General features: G+C 44.9%; 1 protein-coding gene across 2 annotated transcripts in view; it reads right to left on the bottom strand.

The window, feature by feature from the left end:
* Mertk (MER proto-oncogene, tyrosine kinase) overlaps window positions 1-27037 on the bottom strand; it is a 102442-nt gene that overhangs the window by 44580 nt on the left and 30825 nt on the right. For both annotated transcript variants that reach the window (XM_005400610.2, XM_013522752.1), the window contains exons 3-7: window positions 25807-25907; window positions 23274-23447; window positions 12859-12945; window positions 9799-9914; window positions 4757-4940 (exon numbers count right to left, since the gene is read on the bottom strand). In XM_005400610.2, coding sequence (XP_005400667.2) covers window positions 4757-4940; window positions 9799-9914; window positions 12859-12945; window positions 23274-23447; window positions 25807-25907 — 662 coding nt within the window. The remainder of the gene's footprint in view (window positions 1-4756; window positions 4941-9798; window positions 9915-12858; window positions 12946-23273; window positions 23448-25806; window positions 25908-27037) is intronic.

Here is a 27037-nt window from a genome sequence, read left to right on the forward strand (position 1 = left end):
TGCTGGGATTATAGGTTTGCGCCACTCCAGCCGGCAGTTTTAATTTTTTGAGGGAAAAGAATTTCTACTTTAAAATTACATACTCAGAAAAATTACTAATCTAATGTGAAATAAAGACATTCAAGTTTATAGTCTACTTTTAAGATTGTTATTATTATTGTTATTTTATTAGCAGTACTGGGGATTGAACCCAGGGCCTTCACTCTGAGCTACATCCCTAGCCCACCACTACCTTATTTTGAGACAGTATCTTGTTTAAACTGCTAAATTGCCTGGGCAGGGCTTAAACTTTGAATCCTCCTGTCTCAGCCTCCTGGAGTGCTGGGATTACACATGTGGACCACCATGCCCGACTTTTTAAATTTTTTTGGAGAGAGAGTCTCACTATGTGCTTAGGCTGGCTGGAATTCACTGCTGCCTCTGCTCCCAGGGCTGCAGCTACAGCCACACCTCCATGAGACTTCCCTTTTTATACACATTCACTTAGGAAGGCTGTCGAGAATGTGCGCCATCGAAACAAAAGACTAAACTAAGAAAGGCAAATGCCCAAGCAGAGGCAACAGAGGCCCTAGGACGACTCTAAAGAAACACAAGAGAAGAACCCGTGAACAAAGTAAAGGTAACAGTACCCAGACCTCAGAAACAGTTTCCTGTCAGACAGACTGAAAAATTTTTTGATTCAAGGAGCACTGGGTAGAACACACAGAATGGTTGGGTCTCACCAGTGGGTAAAAGTTGACCTTACACTGAACACTGCTGTGGGCCTGCCTAACAAATCTAAAAAGCCATACCCAAAAGTTAAGCTGCTCACCACGAGCTTGACTGTGTCCCCAAAGTTCTCTAATAGGAATACAAGAATATCTAGAATTCAGCAATGCAGAATTATCATTGTCTGTAATCTAATCAAAGATGACTAGGCAGGAAAGGAAACTGGAGCATACTAGCCACAGTGGGACTATAAATGAATTATTTGAAATCACAGCAGAAATAACATGGATCTGTTAGAATTAACAAATAAGAACATTACAGCAGTATTTCAGTTATCATATATGGTCCAAAAGTTAGGTAAATACATGAAATACGCTTAAAAAAAAAAAAAAGTCAAAATTTGCAATGTGAGAGATAAAATAAAAACTGGTTAGGGTTAGTGGCAGATTAGATGACAAACAACAACAGCAACAACAAAATGATTACTGAATATGAAGATATAATAATAGAAAATATCCAAAATAAAATCTAGAGGGAAACAAAGGGGAAAATATTAACAAAGCCTTAGTGAGATAAGAGACAACTTCAAATGGTCCAATATATGTGTAATAGAAGTCCTTGGGAAACGTGGAAACAAACAAAAAAAAATATTTGAGGGTGGGCTGTAGCTCAGCAGTAGAGCACTTGTCCAGTATGTTAAAACTTTTCCAAATTGGATGCAAACGACAAACACAGAGCCCCAAGAAGCTCAAAGCACAAAGCATATTAAAGTTATGCTAAAGTGCATTATCATTAAGTCACTAAAATCAGGGAGAGGAGGAGAAACCAAGAGAAAAAATGCACATTACATACAGAGTAAAGAACTTAGGCTGAACACAGATTTTATGTTGGAAGCAAGGCAATGACAGCAAAAAGATAGTGGAACAACAATTTTAATGTACGGAAAGGAATCAAACTGGGAACCCAGAATTCTGCGTCTGATGAAAATATCTTTTAAAGAAGGCCAGATCTGAAGACAACAACATGCAATATAACAACCATTGTTGAATTCCTACCATCTTGTGTAGTGAAACTCTGTATCATCTCTAATGCTTTTTTATTATTATTTTTTTATTCCCTTTAATGGTTTGATCAATCTTGCATGCTTACATCTGGTAACCTGAGTAATTTTGTTGAAGATAACAATATGCAATATAATAACCACTGTTAATTCTTATCATTTTGTTTTGAGACTCTGTATCATTTTTAATGTTTTTACTTGTTTTGTTTTTGTCTGTGATGTGGGTACTTTGTTATTGTTCTTTTTTTTACTATTCTCTTTAAAATTAAAAAAGAAAAAAAATGAAGGCCAGGTCAGACTGTAGCTCAGTGGTATGATACGCACATAGCATGGACAAAGGCCTTGGGTTCCATCCCAGGAACAGCTGGGAAAACAAAAGTAAAATAAATCTTTAGCTGAAGGGTAAAATGAATATTTTTTCCTCAGACATACAGAAGCTGAATCTCTCACTAGCAGATCCACACTAAAAGAAATTATAAAGAAAGCCAGGCATGGTGGTGCATGCCTGTAATCCCAGCACTTGGGAGGCTGAGGCAGGAGGATCGTTGTGAGCTCAAGGCCAGCCTGAACTGCATAGCGAGACCCTGTCTCAAAAACACACACACAAAAAGAAATGATAAAGAGTTCTTCAGGGAAAAGGAAAATATTAACAAGTGAAATACGGGTCTAGCCCCCAAACTGAAGACCACAAGAAATGGTAACCACATGGGTAAATATACATTTTTCCTTAGTACATAAATCTCTCAAAAAGTCTACTGGCTGAACAAAAATAATAATGTAATATGTAGTTACAACATCCTTCAACTAAAACATATGGCAACAATTGCAAAAACGTTGGAAGGAGGAAAACAGGACCGGACTATTGTAAGGCACAAAGTGAGACAAATCAGTTGCAGTAAACTGTGCTAAGTTAAACACACATACTACAAACCATAAGGAAACTACAAAAGAACAGAAAAGGTTACGGCTAGCACACTAACAAAGGAGATAAAACAGGACCAGAAAAGTATCTGACTAAACTAAAGGAAAAAAGAAAAAAGGGAACATATTACAGAAAAACAAATAAAAATTATGATGCACTTCAGTCTACCCATTTGACGATAACCTTGTACTTTAATGGATTTAATACCCCAGTTTAAGGGTAAATGTAAATGGACTAAAAAGCAATGTAGGGCTACGAGTATAGTTCAGTGGTAGAGCGTGTGCTTAGCATATGTGAGGCTCTGGGTTAAATACCCCACCAAAACATATATACACCAAAATATATACCACTCATACCATATATATAACAAAATATATACCACTTGTATGAAGCACACATTGACAGAACAAGTAGACAAAAAAATTAATAAGAATTCAGATTTGAAAAGTCTGTCAGTCAACTTGACCTAGGTATTATTTCCAGAACATTCCACCTCAATATGAGCGATATGGTTACCAAGAGAGCCATACTCTGGGCCACAAAAACCAGTCTCAATACACTTAAAAGGAGTCAAGTCATACAAATTATGTTCTCTGGCCTCAACCTAACTAAACTGGAAATTAACACCACAAAGATCTCTAGAAAAATCCAAAATATTTAGAAACTAAATTATATATCTAAATAATGAATCAAAGAATAAGTCAAAACATATTTTCTAGAAAGCATTTTGAACTGAATAAAGGTGGCACCACAGCATATCTTTTTTTTTGAGACAGGGTTTCTTTTTTTTTGAGACAGGGTCTCGCTATGCAGTTCAGGCTGGCCTTGAGCTCACTTTGTAGCCCAGGCTGGTCTGGAACTCACAACAATCCTCCTGGCTCAGCCTCCTGAGTGCTGGGATTACAGGCGTGTGCCACCAAGCCCAGCTCAAAATTGTTTTCAAAAGCTTTTCTTCTTTATTTGAAGAGAGAATGGATGCAAGAATCAAGCCCTCAAAATAAGGTTTTTTTTTTTTCAGGACTGGGGATGGAACCAAGGGCCTTGCACAAACTTGGCAAATGCTCTACCACAGAGCTGCATTTTCAGATCATAAACCATCAAAATGTCTTTTCTTTTTCTTTTTTTGTCTTTTTTGAGACAGGGTCTCGCTATGCAGTTCAGGCTGGACTTGAGCTTACTTTGCAGCCCAGGCTGGCCTTGAACTTGCCACGATCCTCCCGCCTCAGCCTCCTGAGTGCTGAGATTACAGGCGTGCACCACCACACCTGGCTTAAACCATCAAAATTTCTGCCCTATCCCTCCATCTGCACTGAGACTGGAGTGCTAGCTATCATACAGCAGGAAAAAGTCTGTGTAATTGAGTACTCTGAATTGGGGATAACAGAAACTAAGCAATCCACAGTTCACAGAGCTGCAATCGTCATTCCAATAGTCACAGAAGGGAAAAGTCTGAGATCATCTCTAAACATATAAACAAAATTTGCTTTGAGCAAGGCAGAGACAGCGGTGCCTACAGCACAGGGTACTGCGAGGATCCTATGCGATCACACACGTAAAGCATCTATAAAGCCTGGTATGGAGTGGCTGCTTGGTTAAGCAGTAGCCATCCTCGTATCATTTGTTTTCCTCAGCTTGATGCTATATGTAACGATTTTTGTGTCTAATTCTGTTTTAATTAAAAATAATACTGGTTTAAAAAGTATGCTAGGGGCTGGGGATTTAGCTCAGCGGCATAGCGCCTGCCTGCTAAGCGCAAGGTCGTGATTTCAATTCCCAGTACTGGAAAAAAACCAAAAAGAAAAAACAAAAGCAAAATAAAAAGTATGCTAGTATCTTCCTACGTAAAAGAAACACACAGTACATACAAGTTTGCTCACTAAATGCTTACACAACACCAAAAGAAACAGCTTCTCTCCCATCGGATTGGCCACCTTAATAAAACGCATTTCCAGAGTCAAAGTCCAGACAAAGCAAAGTGTACACGCACTCAAAATCAGGCTGCTGGAAAAGGTTTCTTTAATCATGTGCCACTGGGGGAAATACTCATTGTGAGTCTTAGGAATTACCTCCCTCGGTCGTGCTGGCCGGAATCCACGGGCTTACTGCGGACCAGCCAATTTCGTTCATGCAGGACACACCAATGCTGTAATTAGCCAGGGCTTGCAGCTGCTGGATTTGATACAGATGTGGTGAAGCAGAGGTGTTAAAAATCATGACTGAGCCATTACTCAGAGGATCAGCTTCCTTGACCTGAATGAGGAGCAGAGACGCGGACACATTAGTAAGGCGGTGGGAATGCTGGACACGGGCACACATGCACTCGGCCTGCGTGGGCTTCCTCTGTTTGCGGGAAGGACCTGCTTCCTTTAGGCCACACAGGAAGACGAGCGTGGCCTAAAGGAAGCGTTCCTGAGGAACACCAGCGTTACTGAGTGTTCCTCATGCTACTGGGGCAGCAGTTGGGGACCTCGGGGAAATGCCCAGAGCAAGGATTTTCACTGTGGCAGGTAACAGCTAGTAATTACATGGCCATAGTATAATGATTTGAACTCACACTGTATTAGAAAAGAAAATAAAGTGGCCCCTCCTCTCTTGGACCCATCTCAATTCTTGATTTCTTCTTGATTTTTATGCAGCACAGGCAACAGATATTGTCTGTGGCTGGCGCAGCCTAAAATATTTACCGTCTGGCCCTTTAAAGGCAATCCTTCCCAAATCCTGCTTTAGAAGATGGATTTCTTGGCTTTTTTGTTTTTCAATCTGTTTTCTTTTCATAATGTAACCTGAGGATCCCCGCTTTCACCTTGAGACTAATTTTAGTAGTGTCCTATATCCTCACTCTGTTTGACTGCTGGAAATTCAACTCCACGAGGACACACAGAGAAGGTGTATTTTACGACGTTAGGGAAGAATACAGGAAGAGTCGCTTGTATCTCAACCAGCAAACTTTTCTCCAAACTTCTTTAAATGCATACTTCTTTACTTTTCCCTCCACAAACTCCACAAGCCTCTCTACGTCTGTATGCGCAGGCAAGCGAGGGGGATTCCCAGCACCAATCTAGTCCTATGTCAAATTTCTACCCTTTTTTTTAAGCACACCTCCTGTTGGGAATGGTGTTACGAGAGAATTTGGGAATTTTCCCCCACTCCCTGGTTTTTCAAAATTTCTACAACATATCATACTCAAAAAATCAGAAGAGACTGAATAGTATTGGGTAAAACAGAAGAAACCAAAAGCAATTTTGGGGGAAAAATCTTCAATCGGTAAAATGTATTCCCTTTAGTAACAGGCATGCAGTTATCGGGTGTGGCTACACAATACTGTTATTTCGGGAGACGTGTGTTTGAAATTGAGGGCTAGGGGCCATAAGTGAACATTTTGGAACTCCATGTTCCCTGGTGGATGCCATGAGGGTGGTGTGGGGGCCAATTCCACCTCTGACTCAGACCCTGTAGGTGACAGGAAGGTACCAGTTGGCCTGAGGAGCCACCGGGGGAGAAGCCAGGGCCATGTGCTTATCTTGGCAGTGGCTGTTGGCAGAGACTGCCCTTTGTTTTTTCACAGTAGAGTATGCACCTACTTCCTGGTGAATGGCCACTAAAGCTAAGGCGGAGGACAGCTTTGGCTCTCTGTCCCCATCCCATTTCCAGGCCCCATGTGGAACATTTCCAGGCACGGTGACATTCTTAAAGAACAAGTTCTTGGAAGAAGATGGCATTTCAATAACAGTGCTTCTCAGGGGCTTCTGGGGAAAAGAGAACATGTGTGCAGAAGAGTCAAAAATAGAAATAGAATATGTGGCCCCAAAAAATGGGTGAAGAAAGGAAGTGATGTCAGGACCAAAGGAAGTAAGAGGGTGTGTCCTGCTAGTGAGTGGATCTGAATCTCAGCCAAAGTATTCATGTGTTACCAAGTCAGAGTTTAAAATTGTAACGTAACTACAGAGCCAAACTTGGTCCTTCCAGGAATGAGAAAACAAGATTAATCAATAGACTATCAAAGTATGACTTCTAGAGAAAATATAGGATACTCAGTTAAGTATCAATTTCAGATAAATAACATTTTTTAATGTAAATAAATCACAAGAATACTTGTGAAATTTACTTGGGTGTCCTGATTCTTATTTACTAAATCTAGTAATCCCACCAGAGATGGAAAAGAGAAGGAACGAAGTGGAGGACTGAGCTAGCAGGGGCGGGGCAAAGACAGAGTGGCCACATCGAGCACCACAGGATCCAGGGTGAGTGAGAGGGACCTGTAATCTGGCTGCCCCAGGAAGATTTCTCCCAGGAGCCACAGCAAAGACAGAGCAGTGAAGCTTGTGTGTGACCATCTTCCACCTTCTGGGTGGCTTGGTGACAGTTTTTAAAAGCATGCTTTAGCTGTGTCCATTTATATAAACGCCTACCAGCAGGCCGTGCTTGTTCCCAACAATAGAGCTCCAGAATACACAGAGCGAAAACTGGTAGAATAAAGGGAGAAATAGTCCGGAAATAAACAGTGAGACCTCATCTCTCCACTTTTAATTACAGATAGAACCACTATGCAAAAGACCAACAAGGGAACAGAAGACTAAACAAGACTACGAACAAACTAAACTCAACCAACACACACTATACACTCCACTCGACTGTAGTAGTTTCTTCTCAAGTACATGGGAAATATTACCCAGGATAGAACATATGCGAGGCTATAAAACAAGCCTTAGTAAACTTCATGGGACTGAAATCATACTGAAAATATTCCCCAAACACAGTGGGAAATCAACAAAGGAAAAACACTTGAAAAATTTACAACTATATGGAAATTAAACAACACAGTCCTAAATAACCAAAACGGACAAAAAAAAAACCTCACAAGAAAAAGAATTTTAAAAATTTGGGATAAAAGCACAACAAGACATCTGGGATACAGCTACAGCATGGCTGAAAGGGAAATATAAGGTATAAATGCTTATATTAAAAAAGAAGAAATCTCAAATCAGTAATCTTCTACCTTAGGAAACTAGAAGATGAGCAAATTAAGGCAAAGCAAAGAGAATATAATGAAAACTAAGACAGAAATAAAGAGACAAGGGAAAAAATTTAAAACCCAAAAGTTGCTTGTTCAAAAAGATGAATAAAGCTGGCAAACCTTTAGCTAGACTAATGAAGAAAAATAAGAGAAGACACAAGTTACTAACATCAGGAATGAAAAGGAAGACATTAATATTAACCTCAAAGAAATGAAAAGGATTGTAATGGAACACTATGAACAATTTTATATTGACAAATTAGATAAATGAAATGGTCAAATTCCTCAAAACACCCAAACTATCAAAATTGACTCAAGCAGAAATAAATATCTAAGTAGACCTATTCCAAGTAAAAAGGTAGAGCTAAAATTAAAAGAAATTTCCCACAAAGAAAAGCCCATGCCTGGATGGCTTTGCTGGTGAATTTTATTAAATATTTAAAGCAGAGCATTGATCTTTCACAAACTCCTCAAAGAAATAGAAAAAGAAGGAATATTTTCCAGTTCATTATACAAAGCTATAGTACACCGATATCAAAACCAAGAAAAAGATATAAGAAAACACGAGAAACTACGTATAAATATCACTTAGTCATACAGACACAATGAAAAGGTGGCAATGGTTGCATGACTCTCCGAATAAGGCCTCCTGAGTACTGGGATTACAGGCTTGCACCACCACACCCAGCCTGAATTGTACTTTAAATAGGTGAATGATATAAAATGTTTTTTGCAAAAGAAAAATATCCCTGGTGAGGAATCATATGTGTAAAAATTACTAACACTTAGTAGCATTTGGGAGGTTTACAAGTAAAGCTGGACAAGAATTAAGCAAGGCTGGAGATGGCAGGGGTGAAGGTGGAGGCTATATCAGGAATAATGCAGGCTTTTAGTCCTCAGAAAAGGAACAGGTGTTAGATAAGAGTAGGAGGCATTAAGAGCAGAGAAATTAATTCCACTTGATATTAAAAACATCTGGTTGTCAACACAAAATTCTTTGGAAGTCGCTTTTCTAAGAGTTAGCATGATTGATGCACATCAGGTTAATATGTATGTTTGGTTTGTTTGAAGTACTAGGACTTGAACCCTCGACCTTTGTACTATGCTAACATTCTCAGTCCTTTTTTATTCTTCATTTTGAGAGGGGTCTCACTAAGTTGTGATCCTCCCTCACCAGCCTCCTGGAGTGTTGGGATTACAGATGTGTGCCACCACGCCTGCAGGTTAGGAGACTAAGAGCATTGCTATCCCTACTTCCGATAAAGTACGAGACAGAATACATTCCTATTTCCAGCGCATTCTGCCTGTGTGTTTGGTAACCTGCTCCCACACAGGCTACATCTCTCGGCTGCAGAGCTGACGGTCCTGAGCTCTGCTTTTGGCGTCTGAACTTCCCAGGCTTGGACTCCTGCTCTGCCAGTCACAGGCTGTGAGTGCCTGAGCCTACAGCACTGTGTACTTTCCGAAAGAGCATGTTTGCAGGGTTCTGGGGCCACTGTGGGCACTCGGCAGTGAATAGCATGTTACTGCCACCACTTCCATTCTTATCAAAGGAACGCTCAGGAGCAACATTTACATCATGACAAGCTGTCATCTGAAGGTTAGATTTCTTTCAGCACTGTCCCACACTAGTTTCAGGTAGTTAAAGATGGCCTAAGATTATAAAGCCTATAGTCTCCCAGGCTTCCTTGGGAGACACTGGCTAAAGGGCGATGTGTGCTCCATCTTTGTCACACCGTCTGTCATTTGTGGCACCAGTCTAAGACGAGCCACAATGGGGAATGCCTGGTCTCCTGAACTCTTGGTCACCAGTCAGCCCTCCTTTAGGGATGTGCTTTTGTAACTAACCATTAATTCTCCCTGGCTTTCCTGGGAAACATACCTCTCTTGTGGTTGGGCCCTGGACCACATGAGTGAAGGAAGCAGCGTTATGGACAGGGTCAAAACTGTGCGCAGGGGTGGACAATGGGAAGGTCAAGGGACCCTGGACAGAAGAGGACAAATGATCTCTGGGATTGTTCTAAGGAGCAAGAAAAATCAGGTTGCCTCCCAGACCACCAGTCACCCCTTCCCTTCTTCATCCCGGGGGTTTACCTGAATGCTGCAGTTCCTGAATGGGGAGTAGCCATCAAAACCAGGGACCCAGGAGACCAGAATGCTGTGCGCTGTGCTGTTGTGGACGCGGACTTCCGTCGGTGGGGAGGGAATTGCTACATCAAAACAAAGGCACACACATGTAAACACACTTATGCACTGCAGGAGGCCAGAGCGCCAAACAAACGCATTAACACCACGCTTGTTTTCGTGCCCTGGGATTAGCCAAAGGGAACACACATTTCCAAGAGGAGCCACTCTAGGCTAGCGGGTAATGGCGCTGGTCTGGACAGACGTGTTCCAGCGAGGGGATGCTTCTGCCTGGGCCTCAGGAGATAAATACAGACTCACTTTCCTGCTCATTGATGAGGTGTGGACACCTTTTAACTAGAAAAGGACATGGAGACATTCATGTTCTTCATGGAGCACAAGCTCTTAACCCTATTGTGTGCTCAGGCTGTACAGTAAGAAACAGGGACCAAGAGCCACAGCCCTCTTGTTTTCGTGGAGCACCTGGCTCTGTAGGGGAGACCCACATTAACCATGGTAAGTATGCTCTGAGCACAGAAGATGAGATGTTACAGGAGATGGGGGGGAGGGAGAGGGGAGGGGGAGGGAGAGAGAGGGGAGGGGGAGGGAGAGGAAGCAGAAGCTTTCCAAGCCTAGGAAACAGGAGAGTCAGTTAAAGCGACCCATACCTGAGTGAATACAGTGATTGTGCAATGACCTCAATTGCATGTTGGACAAAGAAAGCAACTTTAGTTAGAACCCAAGAAGCATCAAAAGTTTGGAGAATCCTATCTCTTTGTGCTAAATTTAATCGTTTGACATAATTCCACTTATAGTAAAAGTGATGGCGAATGTTCTTGTGTGCTTACGGTGTGCCAGGCGCTGTGGGGTCGTCACATAATCATTATGGAGCCCTGGTAGAGCGGGGTCTTACAAGCCCTGTCTACACGTGAGGGACCAGCACCGAAGAGTTTAAAACGTGCCAAAGGTCCCAGAGAGGTTATGAGAACAGAACAAGGCCTTGAGCTCAGCTGTGCCTCACCTCAGCGCTGGTGCCCCACGCCAGGACACTGAGGCCTATGTTGAGGGACAGCAAGCAGAAGGGCCTGAGCCCCAGGGACTGGGGGCTGGGCTCCCAGGGAACCGGCCGCCGGCCCTGGGTACAGCCCCATGCCTGCCGTGAACATAGTTAGATGGTCTGGAAATGGGGATCGTAAGAACACTGCTCCGTGGAGCTGTGTCGAGGAGTAAACAGAGCGGCGCGGGTATGCAGCCCAGGCCAGGTGCGGGGGGAGACAGTGGGATGGACGGGAGACCTGGGGCTCAGGGATAGGACCGTATGGAGCAGGCAATGGGTCTCACATTCAGGGGGCTCAGTCTTCCTAGCCCATGTGCAGCTCAGCGAGTGGGGAATAACTGGCATATTGTTGGACTCATTTCCCCAAGCAGATTATTTGCAGAACTAACAAAGGATCTGCCTTTTCCTCATCAGAACCTGACCACGTTCGTCATAGCCATAATAGTTTAGAAGAAGGGAGTCTTGGTAGCTCTGACATAAATTTTATAATAAATGAAAACCAAAAACGCAAGTTTTGGAATCAGGATGTATTTTAAAAAGAAACCTCAGCTGAGATCCTACATGAAGTCTAAAAAGGAACGCTTCTCGTTTCATAGATTTTCAACTTTTAAGTTTATATTTTAGGAAAAGACCATTGCAAACGTACACCTCCTCACATATTTTTGACATTCCGAACATGCCTATTGAAACTGGTAAAAATGGGATTTGTAAAACAGGAAGGAAGTTATACACTTCCTCTAGTATTCACTTTTGGTTTGCTCACTTTTTAAAAAATTCCAATAAACGTTTAGAAAATGCCCTTTCATAACTTCTCATCCGGTTCATCCGCTGAAACTAAAACTAGTTAGTGCCTTGTTTTGTTTTGTTTTGTTTTTTGAGACAGGGTCTCACTATGTAGTCCAGGCTGGCCTCGAACTTGCAACAATCCTGCCTCAGCTTCCTGAGTGTTGGGATGACAGGTGTGTACCACCACACCCAGCTCTAGTGGCTTTTTAGAGCATAACTTCTTTCATTTTTGCATCCTCTTCAACATGTTCCCAGACTTATTATTAACGAATTATCAAGCACATTCTACTTTTTCCTTGTGGTGTTGTCCAAGGATCAGATGAGAGAAATACAAACCCGATACACTTACTGCTCAATACCTAAATTAAGATCAAATAGTAAAACATAAAATGTGTGCTTGAATTTCTGTGAGAAGAAGATGACACGAAGAGAGATAAAAAGATAGTATTTGTCTGTATGTTTTCCTTTTCTTTCAAGTTTTGGGTTTAAATATCTTCAAATACAGGGGAGGAGGAGGACAAGAGAGATGGGTTGGAATGTCGCTACTGCCTGAGGGACTTTCAGACCTGTGTCTTTAATCCCGTTGTAATTCACTTCCCAGAAAGAGCCCCACTGAAATCTAAGCTCAGAGGAAGCCAGGGGAGGGGCAGATTAGGAGGAAGAGGGAAGGAGCTTGCAGCCTGCTGTCTGCACTCCACCCCGTCCCTCTGCCAGCAGCTAGCAGAGACCTGCGTCTGGCCCAAGTGACCCCGAAAGGATAGAGCCCATTGCTGAGATCAATGCCCCCAAGTGACCCCGCTCCCAGGGCTCTTGGAGGTTTTATGAGGACAAGTACCCGGGGGAAGTGGAAAAAGTGAAAATAGGAGCTCATGTGATCAAAGTAAACATCTGAGCTATTTTTATTTTTGGAGTAAGCCTGGTTAAATTAAATAAGGTTTTGTGAAGACGTACGTGACGGGAACTGTTGTGAGTCTTCTGGTATTAACTCATTCAGTTTCAACAATAAGAAGATTCTGTAATTACCTCCATTTTCCAGAGGGGAACACGGAAACCAAAGAGGTGAAATGACTTGTCCAAGGTCACAAAGAAAGCCAGGACTCAAACCCGGGCCCTTTGGTGTAAGAGCTCGCCCTTGGTCTCCCATCAGCTCCCGGAACACACTCGAGGGGCCTGGCCATGCCGCTCACCTTTGATGTTGACCTGCACACCCTTGGACACGGTCAGCCCTTTGTCATTGTGGGCCTCGCAACTGAAGATTGCCATCTCTGTCAGACCTGGAGGAAAAGGACACTTGTGAAACCAGTCGCCAGGAAATAGAAATGCTCTTCACCAGAATTCTGTGGTCAGCGCACTTTTATTTCTTGGTTCATTGCCTCATGCCAAAAAAAGAAGTTAATTTAAAAAGTGTGCTGGCTATAGAAAACCAAACCTGGAATAAAACCATAGTTATCAGGGCAAAGCAGTCCTGGTCCCCATAAGCAGTTGTCTGCATTCATTCAGATCCCAAACGGTGAGACCTTAGGGACAAAAACAGTACTGCATAGACCTAACACAAAGCCACATGGGACTTGCTGACCCCAACACCCAGAAAAGCGGGCTCTGAGCTTCACCCAGCACCCTGCTGCTTAGTCCCCAGCACATACTATGGCACTATGCTACGGACGTTTTAGAGTATCACAAATAGGATAAATCCCATGAAATTTTCAGGGTTTCATCTATTGTAATGAATCCTTTTTTGAATAGTAAAAACTAACTCACAGGGAATTATAATATAAATACAAGACATTATAACAAATCTAAGAGAAGACACAAGTACTAAGTAAAGAAAAAGTCTATCATTTTAGAGCTTTAAAGACATCCTTTAAATAAAAAAAATTGATCCATTGATTTTAAATAGAAAGGTTACTCCGATCTTGGTTTCTAACACTATCCTCCAATAAAAGGAACCAGGTTCCTTGGAGAAATGGCTGATTCTCAGATCAGGGTACCACAGACATAAGATGAGCCTGGTGTGCAATTTAACATGACTTACAACACACACGTACATGCACGTACACACACACACACACACACACACACACACGACAGTGTATGTCAAAGAGACACATAAGCCAACTGAAAGAGCAACAGTTAGAACACATTTGAGCAAGAAAACGAAGTACCACTGAAGTATAACCCAAAGTATAAAATAAATGCCCACAAGTCTACATTGATAAATAAATGATTAAATAAATAGAGAACAGAAGCACTTCCTGTGAAGAAGAATCCAACTCTATGAAGATGCTCCTTCCTCAAGCAAGTGGAGCCCAACCGCTACCCTTTCAACGTGGGCTGCATAGAGTGACCTCCTTCCTACAGTCCAGTGGGAAAGGGGGAAAAGATGAAGAACTTTAGATGGGACAAACTCATAACCAGGACCCAGCCAGGTGACCAAGGCCGGTGATAGTCATTTTGGTAGAATGTACCCTTGGTATGAGATGAGGAGAATGGCATTTCCCCTCTGCAGTGTCCCTCTTGACAACATAAAACTCCAGGCTAATCAAGAGGAAAATATCAGCAGGTTCAAACTGTGTGGGACATCCTCCAGGACATCTGACCCATAATCCTCAAAGTGCCAAGGTCATTAAAAACAAAGGAAAGATGAGAAACTGTCATACCGAGATGACTAAGTAGAATATGGGACCCTGCAGGGGCTTCTGGGATGGAAAAAGGACAGGAAGTAGGAACGGAGGAAACAGAACTTCCAGTTAATAATAACATATCAGGTATGGTATCTCCATCATAACAAATGTACCACACTAATAGAAGTAATAGAAGAAAATTGAGGTGGGATTTATGCAGATGAACAAAAAACACCTAACTGGAATAGATGTGGACAATTTCTAGTCCAAACCCTTGTGGCTTTCCAGGGAGAACTCTGCTGGAGCCCTCTGCCCTGGGTCACCCCTCTTACAGAAGTCTCCTGTTCACACCCTTCCTACTTGCTTAGTCCTCTGTTGGTTTGAAAAGTGCCTATGCCACGGATCTGAAAAATATCATTAAGGGATGTTCAGGAACAGAATGTTCCTTTGAGGGAAGGACAATCTCAACTGCTGATGAAGCAACTTCTAGGAGCACAATTGGGGCAATTCTTTGAGTTCTGGACTAAGCAATCCTGCAAATAAACTAAACAATCTTATTTCTTCATTTTTAAATCTAGGGTCCATCTTTCTACCTAAGGCAACAAACACAAGAACATACTACGTAGATGAAGTAGCTTATTACCTTGCAACTCTAGCTGCACGGCGTTCCTTCACTCCACAGTACTTGCTAAGTATTCACTAAGCGACAGACACTTTCCAGGAGCTTAGGTATATCCACCAATAAAACAGTTCAGGGAATTTTCCAGAAACCATATGCCCTGTGATGACATCATAGCTCTAGTAACAAACAGAATATGAGCTCTACAAGGCTAAAAGACTGAGTTTGAGATTTTGGTTTGGGTATGCAGTGTTGAGAATGGACCCAGGGCCTTAGCTTGCTGGGCGAGAGTGGTCTATCTCCCCAGCCCCTAAAGTACTTCTTTAAAAGAAGAAAAAAAAGCACCTTTTCATTGATATAATTTTAGATCCATAAGAAGTTCAAAAAGAGCGCGCAGTTCCTGCGCACCCTTCCCCCAAGCTTTTGCCAATGATAAAGATCTCACATAATCATTGTACACTGATCAAGACCAGGAAAGTGACACTGTACACAGCTATTCACTGAAATACAGACCTTATTAGTTTCTGTTTTATTTGGGGGAGGGGGAAGGAAGATGTAGTTTTATGAAATTTTAATCACAGGTACAGAATTGTTCTATCGAAGGAAGGAAGGAAGGAAGGAAGGAGGGAAGGAAGGGAGAAAAGAGTTCTGTCATGCTACCCTGTACCTCTAACATGGCCACTAGAAAAAAAACTGGTCTTTTCTCCACCACTGTAATTTCATCACTTTGACAATATGATCTCAGTGGAATCAGACAGAATGTAAGCTTTGAGCTTGGTTTTGTTCGGATGTAATAATGTCTTTCAGACAAAGTACTTTTTGCTACTGTCTCTGAAAGACAATTCTTACAGCATGGGGCGAGGATGCGGGGGTGGTGGTGGGTGACTTGTGTCAAGAGGGAAAAAGCACATGACCTTCCTGTTCATAAATATGCTTGCTCAAAGTAGTGTAAACAGCAGGGCTATTTTAAACCACTTCCCTGCTTGGCATTCTCTCAGCAATAGGGATAAGAAAACTTACTCTGAGGTTAATTTAAGATAGAACGGCAGCCTCCTGTGATCTCTCGCTACACCATCAGCAGATGAGGGGCAGGAAAGATCCCAAAGGTGGCTCAAGACAGAACAGCCTCAGCACCCAGACCCCCAAACAGAGCTAAGGCAGGGGTCAGGTATCCAGCTAAAGCTTCTGCAAGACCAAAAATAGATTTAAATAGGGGATGGAACCCTGGACTTCAGGCAGACTAGGTGAGTGCTCTAGAATCTGAGCTACTTGCACCCTTCTTTTCTTTCTTTCTTTCTTCTTTCTTTTGTCTTTTTGAGACAGGGTCTCGCTATGCAGTTCAGGCTGGCCTTGAGCTCACTTTGTAGCCAAGGCTGGCCTCGAACTCACAACAATCCTCCTGCCTCAGCCTCCAGAGTGCTGGGATTACAGGCGTGCGCCACCATGCCTGGCTTTTCACCCAGTTTCTATGCAGTTTCTTTACAGAGTTACAGCAAGTAGCTGCCCAAGGTTCCCACATGCCTGACCCAAGCCCCCCGATCAGATCAGCACCCCATGCTCCACGCCTCATTCTTTATGGATTTATTTGTGCACTTTGAGTCTGCAAACTGGATTTAAAAAAAAATCCTGCTCTATTAATCTCACTAAAGTTGCTGCAGATGGAAATGAGAAAAGGGACAACAGCTGAGTGTGGTGTGCACGTCGGTCATCCCAGCACTCAGGGAGGCTGAGGCTGGAGGATCACAAGTTTGAGCACAGTCTGGGCAGCTTAGTGAGATCTTGTCTCACAATTTAAAAGGGGCTGGGGAACGTAGCTCCGTGAGAAGGCCCTGGGCTCAATCCTCAGTACTATGGAAGAGGGGTGGGGTGCTGGGGGGTGGTAGCTCTGTACTAGAGTGTCCCCAGGCTCCATCCTCAGTACCATGCTATGGCACAGAATGGAGGGGCTTTACATGCAAAAACAATTGCCAATGCATGTTACTCCACTACCACTATGTACTTCTGTCCCCAGTGAAAGAATCTGAGACTCTTGGTAATGCATTCGCTTGTTCATTAGCTCATTAGCTCATTCATTCAATCACATAGTTCTCAGGTGCTAGGTGCGATGCCAGGCGCTGTGGGGGGGGGGGCAAAACTAAACACTGACATACAATCATCCCACTGAGTAATAACCCATCTCGCAGGCCTGAGGAGTACAAGGTCACGGTGTGATGTGAGGCGAGGCACACAGTGGGGAGGAAGGTTTCCAGGGGAGATCTGTGGGCTCAGCGTCAGAAGCCGGGCAGGGATTCACCACACAGACCCCCAAACGCCAGCCTGGGCAGAAGGGCTGTGCGCAAGGCCTGGCAGGAAGGTGCAGAGGACGCGAGGGCCCGTGAGGGCTCACAGGCAGGTGCTGTTGCCAATGAGGCAGGAGCCCCACAGGGTGGATTCTAGCCCTCCTGGGTCAGAAGTCCTGCTGGAACGATAAGCTCTCTTTCAGGAGAATCCCTCCGCTAATGAAGTGGAAAATGACTCACGGTGTTGGTGGCAGGGGCGGGGAGCTTGAAGACAGCCATGGTTAGGCTGTAACAGCCCCAGCCTTGGCAGCACACCAGGAAAGTCTGAATGCGGCCGTGGGAGTGGAAAGGCAGGGGTTGAAATGTGCAGACGGACACCTGAGAACAAAGTCCGGCTCCGGGTGACTAACTGTTGGATGGGGATGAAGGAAAAATCTGAGGTTTTAGGGGCCCGGCTTGAATGTGCAGTTACACCAACGGGCCTCCGCTTCGCTGCGGAGCACCAGCGATGCTACCTCTGCTGGCAAACAGGAGTCTGATAAATACTGTGGGATTCTGAGATGGCTGAGGAGCGGCGCGTGGTACTCCCCTCCTCCTCCACAAGAAAGAGCCAAAGCAACAGGTGGGCAGCTGTATTTTGAGGGGATTTTGAGTTGTGGTGAAAAAGTCATAAAATTTAAATTGATGGAGCTGGGTGTGGTGGCACATGCCTGTAATCCTAGCACTCCGGGAAGCTGAGGCAGGAGGATTGCAAGTTCAGGTCCAAACTGGGCAACCTAGCAAGACCCTGTCTCAAAAGTGAAAAACAGGGGCTGGGGATTTAGCTCAGCGGCAAAGCGCCTGCCTGGCAAGCACAAGGTTGTGAGTTCGGTTCCCGGTACCGGAGAAAAACCCAAAAAAAAAAAGGCCAAAAAAAAAAAAAAAAGTGAAAAACAAAAAGGGCTGGGGATAGACGTAGCTCAGTGAGAAAGTCCTGGGTCTAGTCCTCAGTACCAGGAAAGAAACTGATTTATCTATATATAACGTTGAATCATTCTTTTAATGTCATTATTCTGAATCCTAGAAAAATTTTTAAAATGGGCTGGGGGTGTGACTCACTTGTACAACATACGCTTAGCATGCATGAAATCCTGGGTTCAATCCCCAGGACCAAAACAATAAAATAAATACAAAAAAAAAAAAAAAATCCCCTCCCCTTAAAAAAAAGAAAGAACGAAAAGAAAATGCTATTGCCGAGAAATGCAAGCCCGCCGTGCAAACTCTTCACAATTAGGAAAATTGCCTGCGCAGTGCTGCGGACCGTGCATTCATCTGGAAACCAGATGCGGAGTATCAATGCAGTGGCTTCAGGGACAGTTCTTCACTCACAGAGTTATTTGTCTCCATCCTGGAGATTCTAGAAAGCTGGTGAATGCAGCATAACTGTGAAGTAAGCATCAGCGAGAATTTCCACCATCACTAGCTTCCTGGTGATGGTCCCGGTGGTCCCGGATGGAAAGGGAGCTCATCAGCTGCACATGTATTTGGAAGCACCTTCTCCTAATCACTGTCACAGCGGCTCAGCTGCTGGTCATCTGTACACTGCCCATGCACCAGGCACTGAACTAGACCCTGAGGATGTGACCAAAAGAACCATCAGTGCCCGCCCTCAGGAATCCCCCTGGTCTCATGAAAACAGAAGTAAATCAGAAGCCAGAGTCAGGCCCCCTTTCTGTGGGTGACACATGGCCCAGGGGACCATGGGATGGATGCCTGAAACCTGCTTAGCACTGATTCCTACATGCACTACTTTTTCACACACGTACACACACACACCTCAGTTGTGATAAAAGAAGTTGTAACACATGATAGAGTTTAATTTGTAAATTAGGTACGGTAAAAGAGGAACTTCAGTAATAAGAATGATTGTAACATATATCATACTATAGGTTAGGGGAATACGGTCTCTCCTATTTCTAGAATTTTATGTTTAGTACTTTTGAACTTTGGTTGACCAGAGATAGCAGAAACCACAGAAAGCTAAACCTCAGATAAGAGGGAACTACCGATTTCTGACAGAGGAGAGTATTTGCTGTCAGACTGGAAGAAGGGAAGACTGTTAATGCTGCAATACAGCAGGGAACACAGGCTGGCTGTGGTGGCGCATGCCCATAATCTCAGCACTGGGGAGGTTGAGGCAGGAGAATCACCAATGAGTTCAAGGCCAGCCTGGGCTACATAGCGAGTACTAGGAAGACCACAAACTGGTGCAAATTGGCAGAGGCTTTTTATATGGATATTAAAGTGCATCAAAATTTAAAATATGGGGTCTGGGGATTTAGCTCAGCGGCAAAAGCGCCTGCCTGGCAAGCGCAAGGTTGTGAGTTCGGTTCCCGGTACCGGAGAAAAATAAAAACAAAAACAAAATTTAAAATATATCCACTTTTTCCTTCAACTCCCCTTTTAGAAATTTTTTCCAAGTTACAGGGGTAACTTGACTCCCAAATTTAATTCTTTCCATGATTCTGGTGGCAGCTGAGGTGCCACTGTACACACAGATGGCTTACCATAAGAAAAGGGTAAGTATACAAGGTATGCATGTGCTACTTAGCTCTATTCAGCCACTCCACAGTGCATATGTATTTCAAAGTACCATGTTGTACAGGGTAAGTATATACAATTCTTATTTGTCAACTAAAAACTTTTTTGAACGTGGAAAATAAACCAGATGAGTACAAAAATGTGGGTACAAACATTATTTCTAACAGAAAATAAATGGAAACAGCCTAAATGTTCACCAACAGGTGAGCGGTTAAAGAAATGATGGTCCATGCTAGGTGTGGTGGCACATGCCTGCAATCCCAGCACTTTGGGAGGCTGAGGCAGGAGGACTGCAAGTTCAAGTCCAGCATGGGCAACTTTAGTGATTTAACAAGGCCCTGTCTCAAAGTAAATAAATAAATAAAAAGGCCTGGGGATGTAGTTCAGTGTGAAGGCCCTGGGTTTGATCCCCAGTATGTGTAGATAGATAGCTAGATAGACAGACAGATAGATAGGGGCAGGCCCACAGGCACCCACATGGAAAGACCTACATGTCATGGCACCTATATGTGAATGCACACGTATGCGTGCTTAGCGGAGTACACAGGGCCTGGGAGGGAGTGAAGAAAGGTTGATGCTCGTTCCCCTGTGCAGGGGAGTGACAGTTACGTTCTGCATGCCCCGTCACTGTGGTTGGAATGTTTTAAAACAGACGTGCATTCACACAGTATTCAGAGGCTGACATTAACCTGCACATGTATTCTTCTGACTGGAGAGAAAATCACAAATATATGCGAGCATCTATTTATCCGCCACGACACTCCCAATGTTAACATCTTGCACCACCCAAATACACCATCAAAAGCAGGAAGATGACAGTGGTACCATTGCCCGAACTTGCTCGGATTTCACAGTTCTGTACGTACTCGCTTATGTGTTTGTGTAGCTGCGTACGTTTATCCCACGGAGCTTTGTGCAACCACCACTACAAAAGAGGTTATTTTTTAAAGTCATCCTCTTAGGCTGTAAATTCCTATTTCATGTCTTCTTTGCCTAAATAGGAAAAAAAAGTCTTCAAATCCAAAAAATGAAAATGTAAATCATGAAGAACTTGAAATTCAAAACAGGTGGCAGTTGTAAGGGCACAGCTGGCCATTTAGAAATACATCAGGACTCCAAGCTGAGACAAATTATAGCATTGGGCACTAAAAGAATTTGTAGATCTCATTGCAAAAGCACTTTCCTATTTCTGAGCAAACATGCAGAAAAGGAAAAGTTCTAGAGAGACAAAAATGGATGGATTTGTCTGTTTTATATTTTTAGCACTGTAGGTGGAATATAAGTAAGTACCCCAGTGCTAAGCTACATCCCCAGCCTTTTATATTTTTGAGACTGGTCTTGCTATGTAGACTGGGTTGGGCTTGAACGTGGATATCCTCCTGCCTCAGCCTCCCCAGTAGCTAGGATCACAGGCAGGTGCCTCGGTGCTTAGCAACACTCTAATATCTTGGTGAACGTAGTGGTTACACGGGTTTCTACAGTCCTCTCAGGAACTCCAGTGGTGCAATCGGTTAGAGCCCTAAGTTGTACTCTTATGTCCTGTGTTTGATTGTACATGAGTTTTACCTCAATGACAAATGTCTTGAGCGAACTCCAGAGCAACCATCTTCTATAGAGGGTGGACAGTATTATTTTAAATTAATGTTCAACACAGAAGTTCAACTCCTTGGAGAAACTCAAAGAAGACCCAAATGGAGATAAAGAAAGCCAGAGGCTACATGTGTGACTCTGAGATGAGCCCTGGGGGCTGATGTTCACCTGCTGACGCAGCCACAATGAGAGTTTGCACTGAGCACCTCCTTGAGCGGTCCTGGAGTGCAGAGGGAGGGACCGGGTGGGACAAAGTTCTCGTCCTCCCTGAGCACGCGCTCTCTAAGGAGACAGTCGAGGAGAACAGCAGGGTGACCAGAGAGCATGCCAAGTGCACAGGGCAGCATAGGAGTGTGCCCTTAGGAACCAACAGAGGCGTGGGGAAGACGTGAAATGCTAGGGGTAAACAGGGAGGATGTCTCTCTAGGAGTGACGCTTGAGCTGTGTCATGGGGTGAAGGTCAGAACACTAGAGGCAGGCAGAAGAGACAGTGCAAAGGTCCTGAGGCAGGGATATGATAAGTCTGAAGAAATGCTAGAAAATCAGCATGACTGGTGCTTATTGAGCATGGAGGAGTGGCTGGGGTTGGGCTGCAGAGCTGGGCATGGAGGGCCCACGGCCAGGGCAGGGAGGACGCTGGGTGACCGACTAAGACAATGGGAAGCCATTGAAGGGTTTTCAGCAGCTGGCTGATGTGATCCGCGCTGAGCGGGGTGGACGGGAGTGGGGACCTGGACGGGAGCAGAGAGGCCAGCTGGGAAGTTACTGCTGCGCTGCTGTTGGAAGAGCTGGGGGAGACATGACCACAGCGTCCCCACCAGAGATGGAGAGAGACAGCGTTTAGCTGGATTCTAGAAGCAGAACTCACAGAACTGCTGATGCGGTCGAGATGGAAAATGAGGAAAGGGAAAGATGGGTAGACAGCGATGTCCCTTACTAAGAAGGGGAATTCTGGGGCAGAACAAGGCGGGTGGGGAATTCGAGAGCTGTGTTGTAAGGTGCCCATGTACTCTGCACGTGGAATAGCCAAGGAGGCGGCTAGACGGAGCCTGGGGCTCAGGAGGGGCGGTGGGGGTGGGGATGCAAAGTTCAGGGTCCCCATCGCACCGACGGTACAGGAACCCAGGCTGGGAGAAGAGAAGCAGGGCCTGGGCTGCCAAGGCACCCGGCATCGGAACCCCACCCTGGCCAGGGAGGTGCAATGAAGAGGGAGGACAGCCAGGGCAGTCTCCGCAGGCCCACCGCTGTGTTCTCGGGCCCAGGCCAGCTCGGGCCGCAGCAGACCCTCCTCTCCTGAGTGCCTGAAGGACGGAGGGAGCGAGCGTGGCCATCTTGCCAACTGGATGTTGCTGGAAGAGGCCAGAAAAGAGCGCCAAGGAGCCCACCGGCTTCAGCGACAGCAGAAACACTGCTCAGCGGCAGTGCTGTTGACAAGAGCTTTGTCATGATTGTGGGAACAAAGCCAGGGCACTTGCATTTGGAGAGAAATCAAGAGGACCGTGGAATTCGGCTCAGCCCCAGCCCCAGCCCCACAGTGACTCACACACTTCCTGCCCAAGCCACTCTCTTACGGTCCCACCCAACCAAGACGGTCACCTTCGTGGCCCTCTAAGAGCGAGGCCTGCCAGGATGGAAGGGACAAGTGCTGCCGCAGCAGTCGTGAGCAGGGCTTCCTGGGCTCGGGGACTGGGGCACATGGCCAACCTACCCCTCCGCCCCGGCCTGGGAAGCCTCACACCGTGATCCCTAACTGCCGCCCTCCTGCTTGGCCCCCTAAGCCCAGCTGTCCGGCTGCCCAGCTGCTGCTTTATCCTCTCCACTGCCCACTGCTGATGTGGTCACAAAACTTCTCATCCATCTACTGTCCGAGAGAAAGAAATCAGTGAATAAACAAGCTCAATGCCTGGACTTACCACGAACAGTTAGAACGGAGGGAGATTTTTCGGGCTGTTCATTAATGCGGCTGCTATTTCGAACCCAGAAAATGTTGACGGGCTCAGGGGGGCCCACAGCCTGGCAGGTGAGGTTGAAGGCTGTGTTTCTGGTGACATTGAGGCTCTCGGGCTGCTTAGTGAAGTAGGGAAGTCCTGCGGGAAGAGAGGCAAAGGAAGGCAGGTCAGACCCTAACCCAGAGGCAGAGCCCTCAGGGGAGTGGAAAACGATTAGCAAGTGGTTGGCAGATTTCTTTACACACCAATCCAGGTCGGAATTGGCCAGTTTCACGCTTTGATCATCCAGAGGCTGATTCCAACCTGTTACCTTTGGTTGACTTTCTAGGACACCTTCCCAGAGGGGCTGTAAATGCAGACCCAGAACCGGTTTTTCCAGAAGGAGTCTACAGATCTACAGATATTCTCTCTCTATCTCTCTCCCTGTCTCTCCCTATCTCTGTCTGTCTGTCTCTGTCTCTGTCTCTCTCTCCAGTGCTGAGGATCCAGTCCATTACCCTTGCTAGGCCAGCACTCTGCTACTGAGCTACAAGCCCCAGACTGCATACACAGTTCTTAACTTGGATGTTGCACAAAACACGGGACCCGCTGGCGGGTTTCCAGTACTGCTCACCGAAGCAATTACAGAGTCAAAGTAAAGCCATGCATTGGATCTGCCTGAGTTTTGCAGACAATCTAGAGAGAGTGAGTGTGTGTGTGTGTGTGTGTGTTTCAGATGAGTAAATATAGATTTTAAAATCTTTACACTCGGGGCTGGGTGTAGCTCAGTGTGGCAGAACATGTGCTTTGCATGCGTGAGGTCCTGGATTCAATTCTCAGCATGCATGCACGTGCACACATGTGCACACACACAAAATCCATACATTAGTGTAGGGCTGAACATTTTTCAAAGCACACACTCATGAAAACAGTTCCACAGAACAATCCTAAAATCTACTGTGATTTCAAAATCAGGGCTATAAGGAAGCCTGGGAAAATCTCAGATAAAGCCAGTGAGTACTTATGTGGGACATTTATCCAAAAAGAATTTTGTTTTTCTTTTGAGACAGGGTCTCGATAGATAGTCTAGGCTGGCCTAGAACTCACAGAAAACCTCCTGCCTCAGCCTCCCTTGCTGGGACTACACACATGTGCCACCATGACCAACCTTTGTCCGAAATTTTAACAGGTCAAGATGACTACCACCAGGCATTCAAATTGTGTTCTTTTTGGGGCTGGGAGCTCTAAGATCTGGTTCTAGCAGGCATGACATCGGAAATATGTGAAACAGGATTCTTTGTTTTCCAGTTTCAAGGTTTTTCTATTTGAATTTAACATGTTCCTGCCGTGGGCATTATTTTGGGATTTGGGCCAATGAAATGCCCTCTAAGCATTTTCCTCAGATGAACAGCAAATGTGGGAGACCCCTTCTCTCTGTCCAGCCTGGGATGGGCCTAGAGGAAAGGTCTAGAAGGGACCTCTGAGGGGGCTCCTCGTGTCTTCCTCTCTCTATCTCTCCCACTCCCTTCTTCCATCCCCTTTCACAGGCCTCCTGCCACTAGTGAGTATCAGGTTCAGGGTCACAAAAGAATGTAACAGAGAAGCTTTTAGTGGGAGATGCTTCTGCTTGAAAGTTAATCACCTGTTCTAAACCCTGCGATGAGGCGGCTCTAGAGAAAGCAGAACACAGGGATCCGAGCGATGGCCTTGCTACTGGGGCGTCTGAAATGGCCGGGATGCAGAGGACCTGCAGGGAGTAGGGAAGCAACCACTTGGGTAGCACTAAAGGTGCTTCCTCCCTGTGGTCTGCACTGACAGGCCCTGCCACTGTAGATCAGGAATGCAAACCTCAGGTCCAGGGTACAAACATAGCACCTAGCTCATCTGGCATGGCTCACTTGTGCACCAGCTCACATTTCCCACAGCAACCAGGTTCCTCAAGGACTCACAGTGGTTGCTCCTTCTCTGACATCTCCCTTCTCACCCCCAGTGGCCACCATGAACTGCACGCCTTGGGAAACTTGTGGGAAACCTAAGCCAAGAAGAGTAGGCCCAGGCTGAGCTGTGGGCCTGGTCTGGGAAAAGCATTCACCCTCCTGTGTTCTCCCACTGCATATGCGAGACAGAAAAGGATACCGAATAATACCTGATGCCACTGGACCAGGAGCAGGGTACTGATACCAGTATCAAAATCTGGACAACACAACGTGTTTTGCTCCCAAAAGAGAAATCTTTAGTTTACTTGTTAAAAAGAAAACCGTGGGCAAGGAAGTCCATGATGTCTTTTATTCTTACCTCTCATGCTAGTATAGACCTTGAACTTTAAGATGTGAATTAATTTTATTATTATCTGAAGTTTAGAAAGAGGATTGTCTTATAAAGTTTCAACGCTGACGGATTTGCAAGGTTTGCATGCAGAATTATAAATAGGATGAATTCTAGAGTATTTGCACAAAACACTGAATGCAGGCTCTAGGACAGCTCTCAGGCCACAGGACACTCTGGCCTCTCCACTTACCTTGTACCTCGATGTCAATGGGATCAGACACGATCTCGATATTGTTCACTTTCATCTTACAGATGTACGATCCATTGTCTGAGCGCTGCACGCTGGTTATGCTTCAAAGAAAAACACAGAAAGACATTTACAGTGACTGCTCTTTGAGTCCCAAACATAGGAAGAGAAAATTTTCCCAACTTCATTGTCATGTACCATGATGTTTTGTTTTGTTTTGTTTTGTCTTTTTGAGACAGGGTCTTGCTATGCAGTTCAGGCTGGCCTTGAGCTCACTTTGTAGCCCAGACTGGCCTCGAACTCGCAGCGATCCTCCTGCCTCAGCCTATTATGGTTAATATTATATGTCAACTAGTCCAAGCCATGGTAGACAGTTGTTTGGTCAAATACCACTCCAGATGTTGCTGCCAAGGTATTTTTCAGATATCACTGACATGTATACCAGCAGCCTTTGAGTAAAGAAGATTATCACTCACAATATGAATGTGGGTTTTATCTATTCAGTGGAAGGCCTCACAAGAAAAGATTGACATCTGAGGAAGTAGAAATGCTACCTCTGAATAGCCTCAGGGCTAGACACTACATCAGGTCTTCCCTGTGCCTCTACCACACACCTTGCTGACTTCAGACCTACCAGTGCCCACGACAGCATGAGCAAATTCCTTAAAATAATTGGGTGTCAAGCACTGCTCGCTCTCTCTCTCTCTTTCTCTCTCTCCCTCTCTCTTTCTCTCTCACCCACACACACCCTGCTGGTTCCATTTATCTGATGAGCCCTGACTAACACATGTGCTGTCCATCACCGGTCTTGATTCCTTGGATAAACTCTACATGAGGAATTTGCTACCACTCCCTCAAGGCATTTTGGAAATCTATGTAGCCATTGGCGGTAGTCACAATGACTAAAGTCTCAGAGTCCAGGGACAATTGTTCCATGTCCTAAATAACCTGCTGAGAGTAGAACCTAAATCCATTTTGCATACACACCAAATATCAGGCACGCTTTAACATTCACCTAACTTCCCAGGACTGCAACTACCGTGAGCCTGGAGGGCTGCTAGCCCCTTGTCCTGCATGGAGGTTTTGGATGCCTCTGCCATCATCGTGCGAGGTCAATCTCTGACAGCACCCCTGCATTTGTTACTGTCATGGGTCACCAAGTACAAGTCCATGGCTATTTCTTCATCTGTCTTGTGACTTCAGCCCATGATGAAGTCTCGTTGGTGTATTATGG

Source organism: Chinchilla lanigera, unplaced genomic scaffold (assembly GCF_000276665.1).
Source record: "Chinchilla lanigera isolate Chin_1 unplaced genomic scaffold, ChiLan1.0 scaffold00069, whole genome shotgun sequence".
Taxonomy (NCBI): domain Eukaryota; kingdom Metazoa; phylum Chordata; class Mammalia; order Rodentia; family Chinchillidae; genus Chinchilla; species Chinchilla lanigera.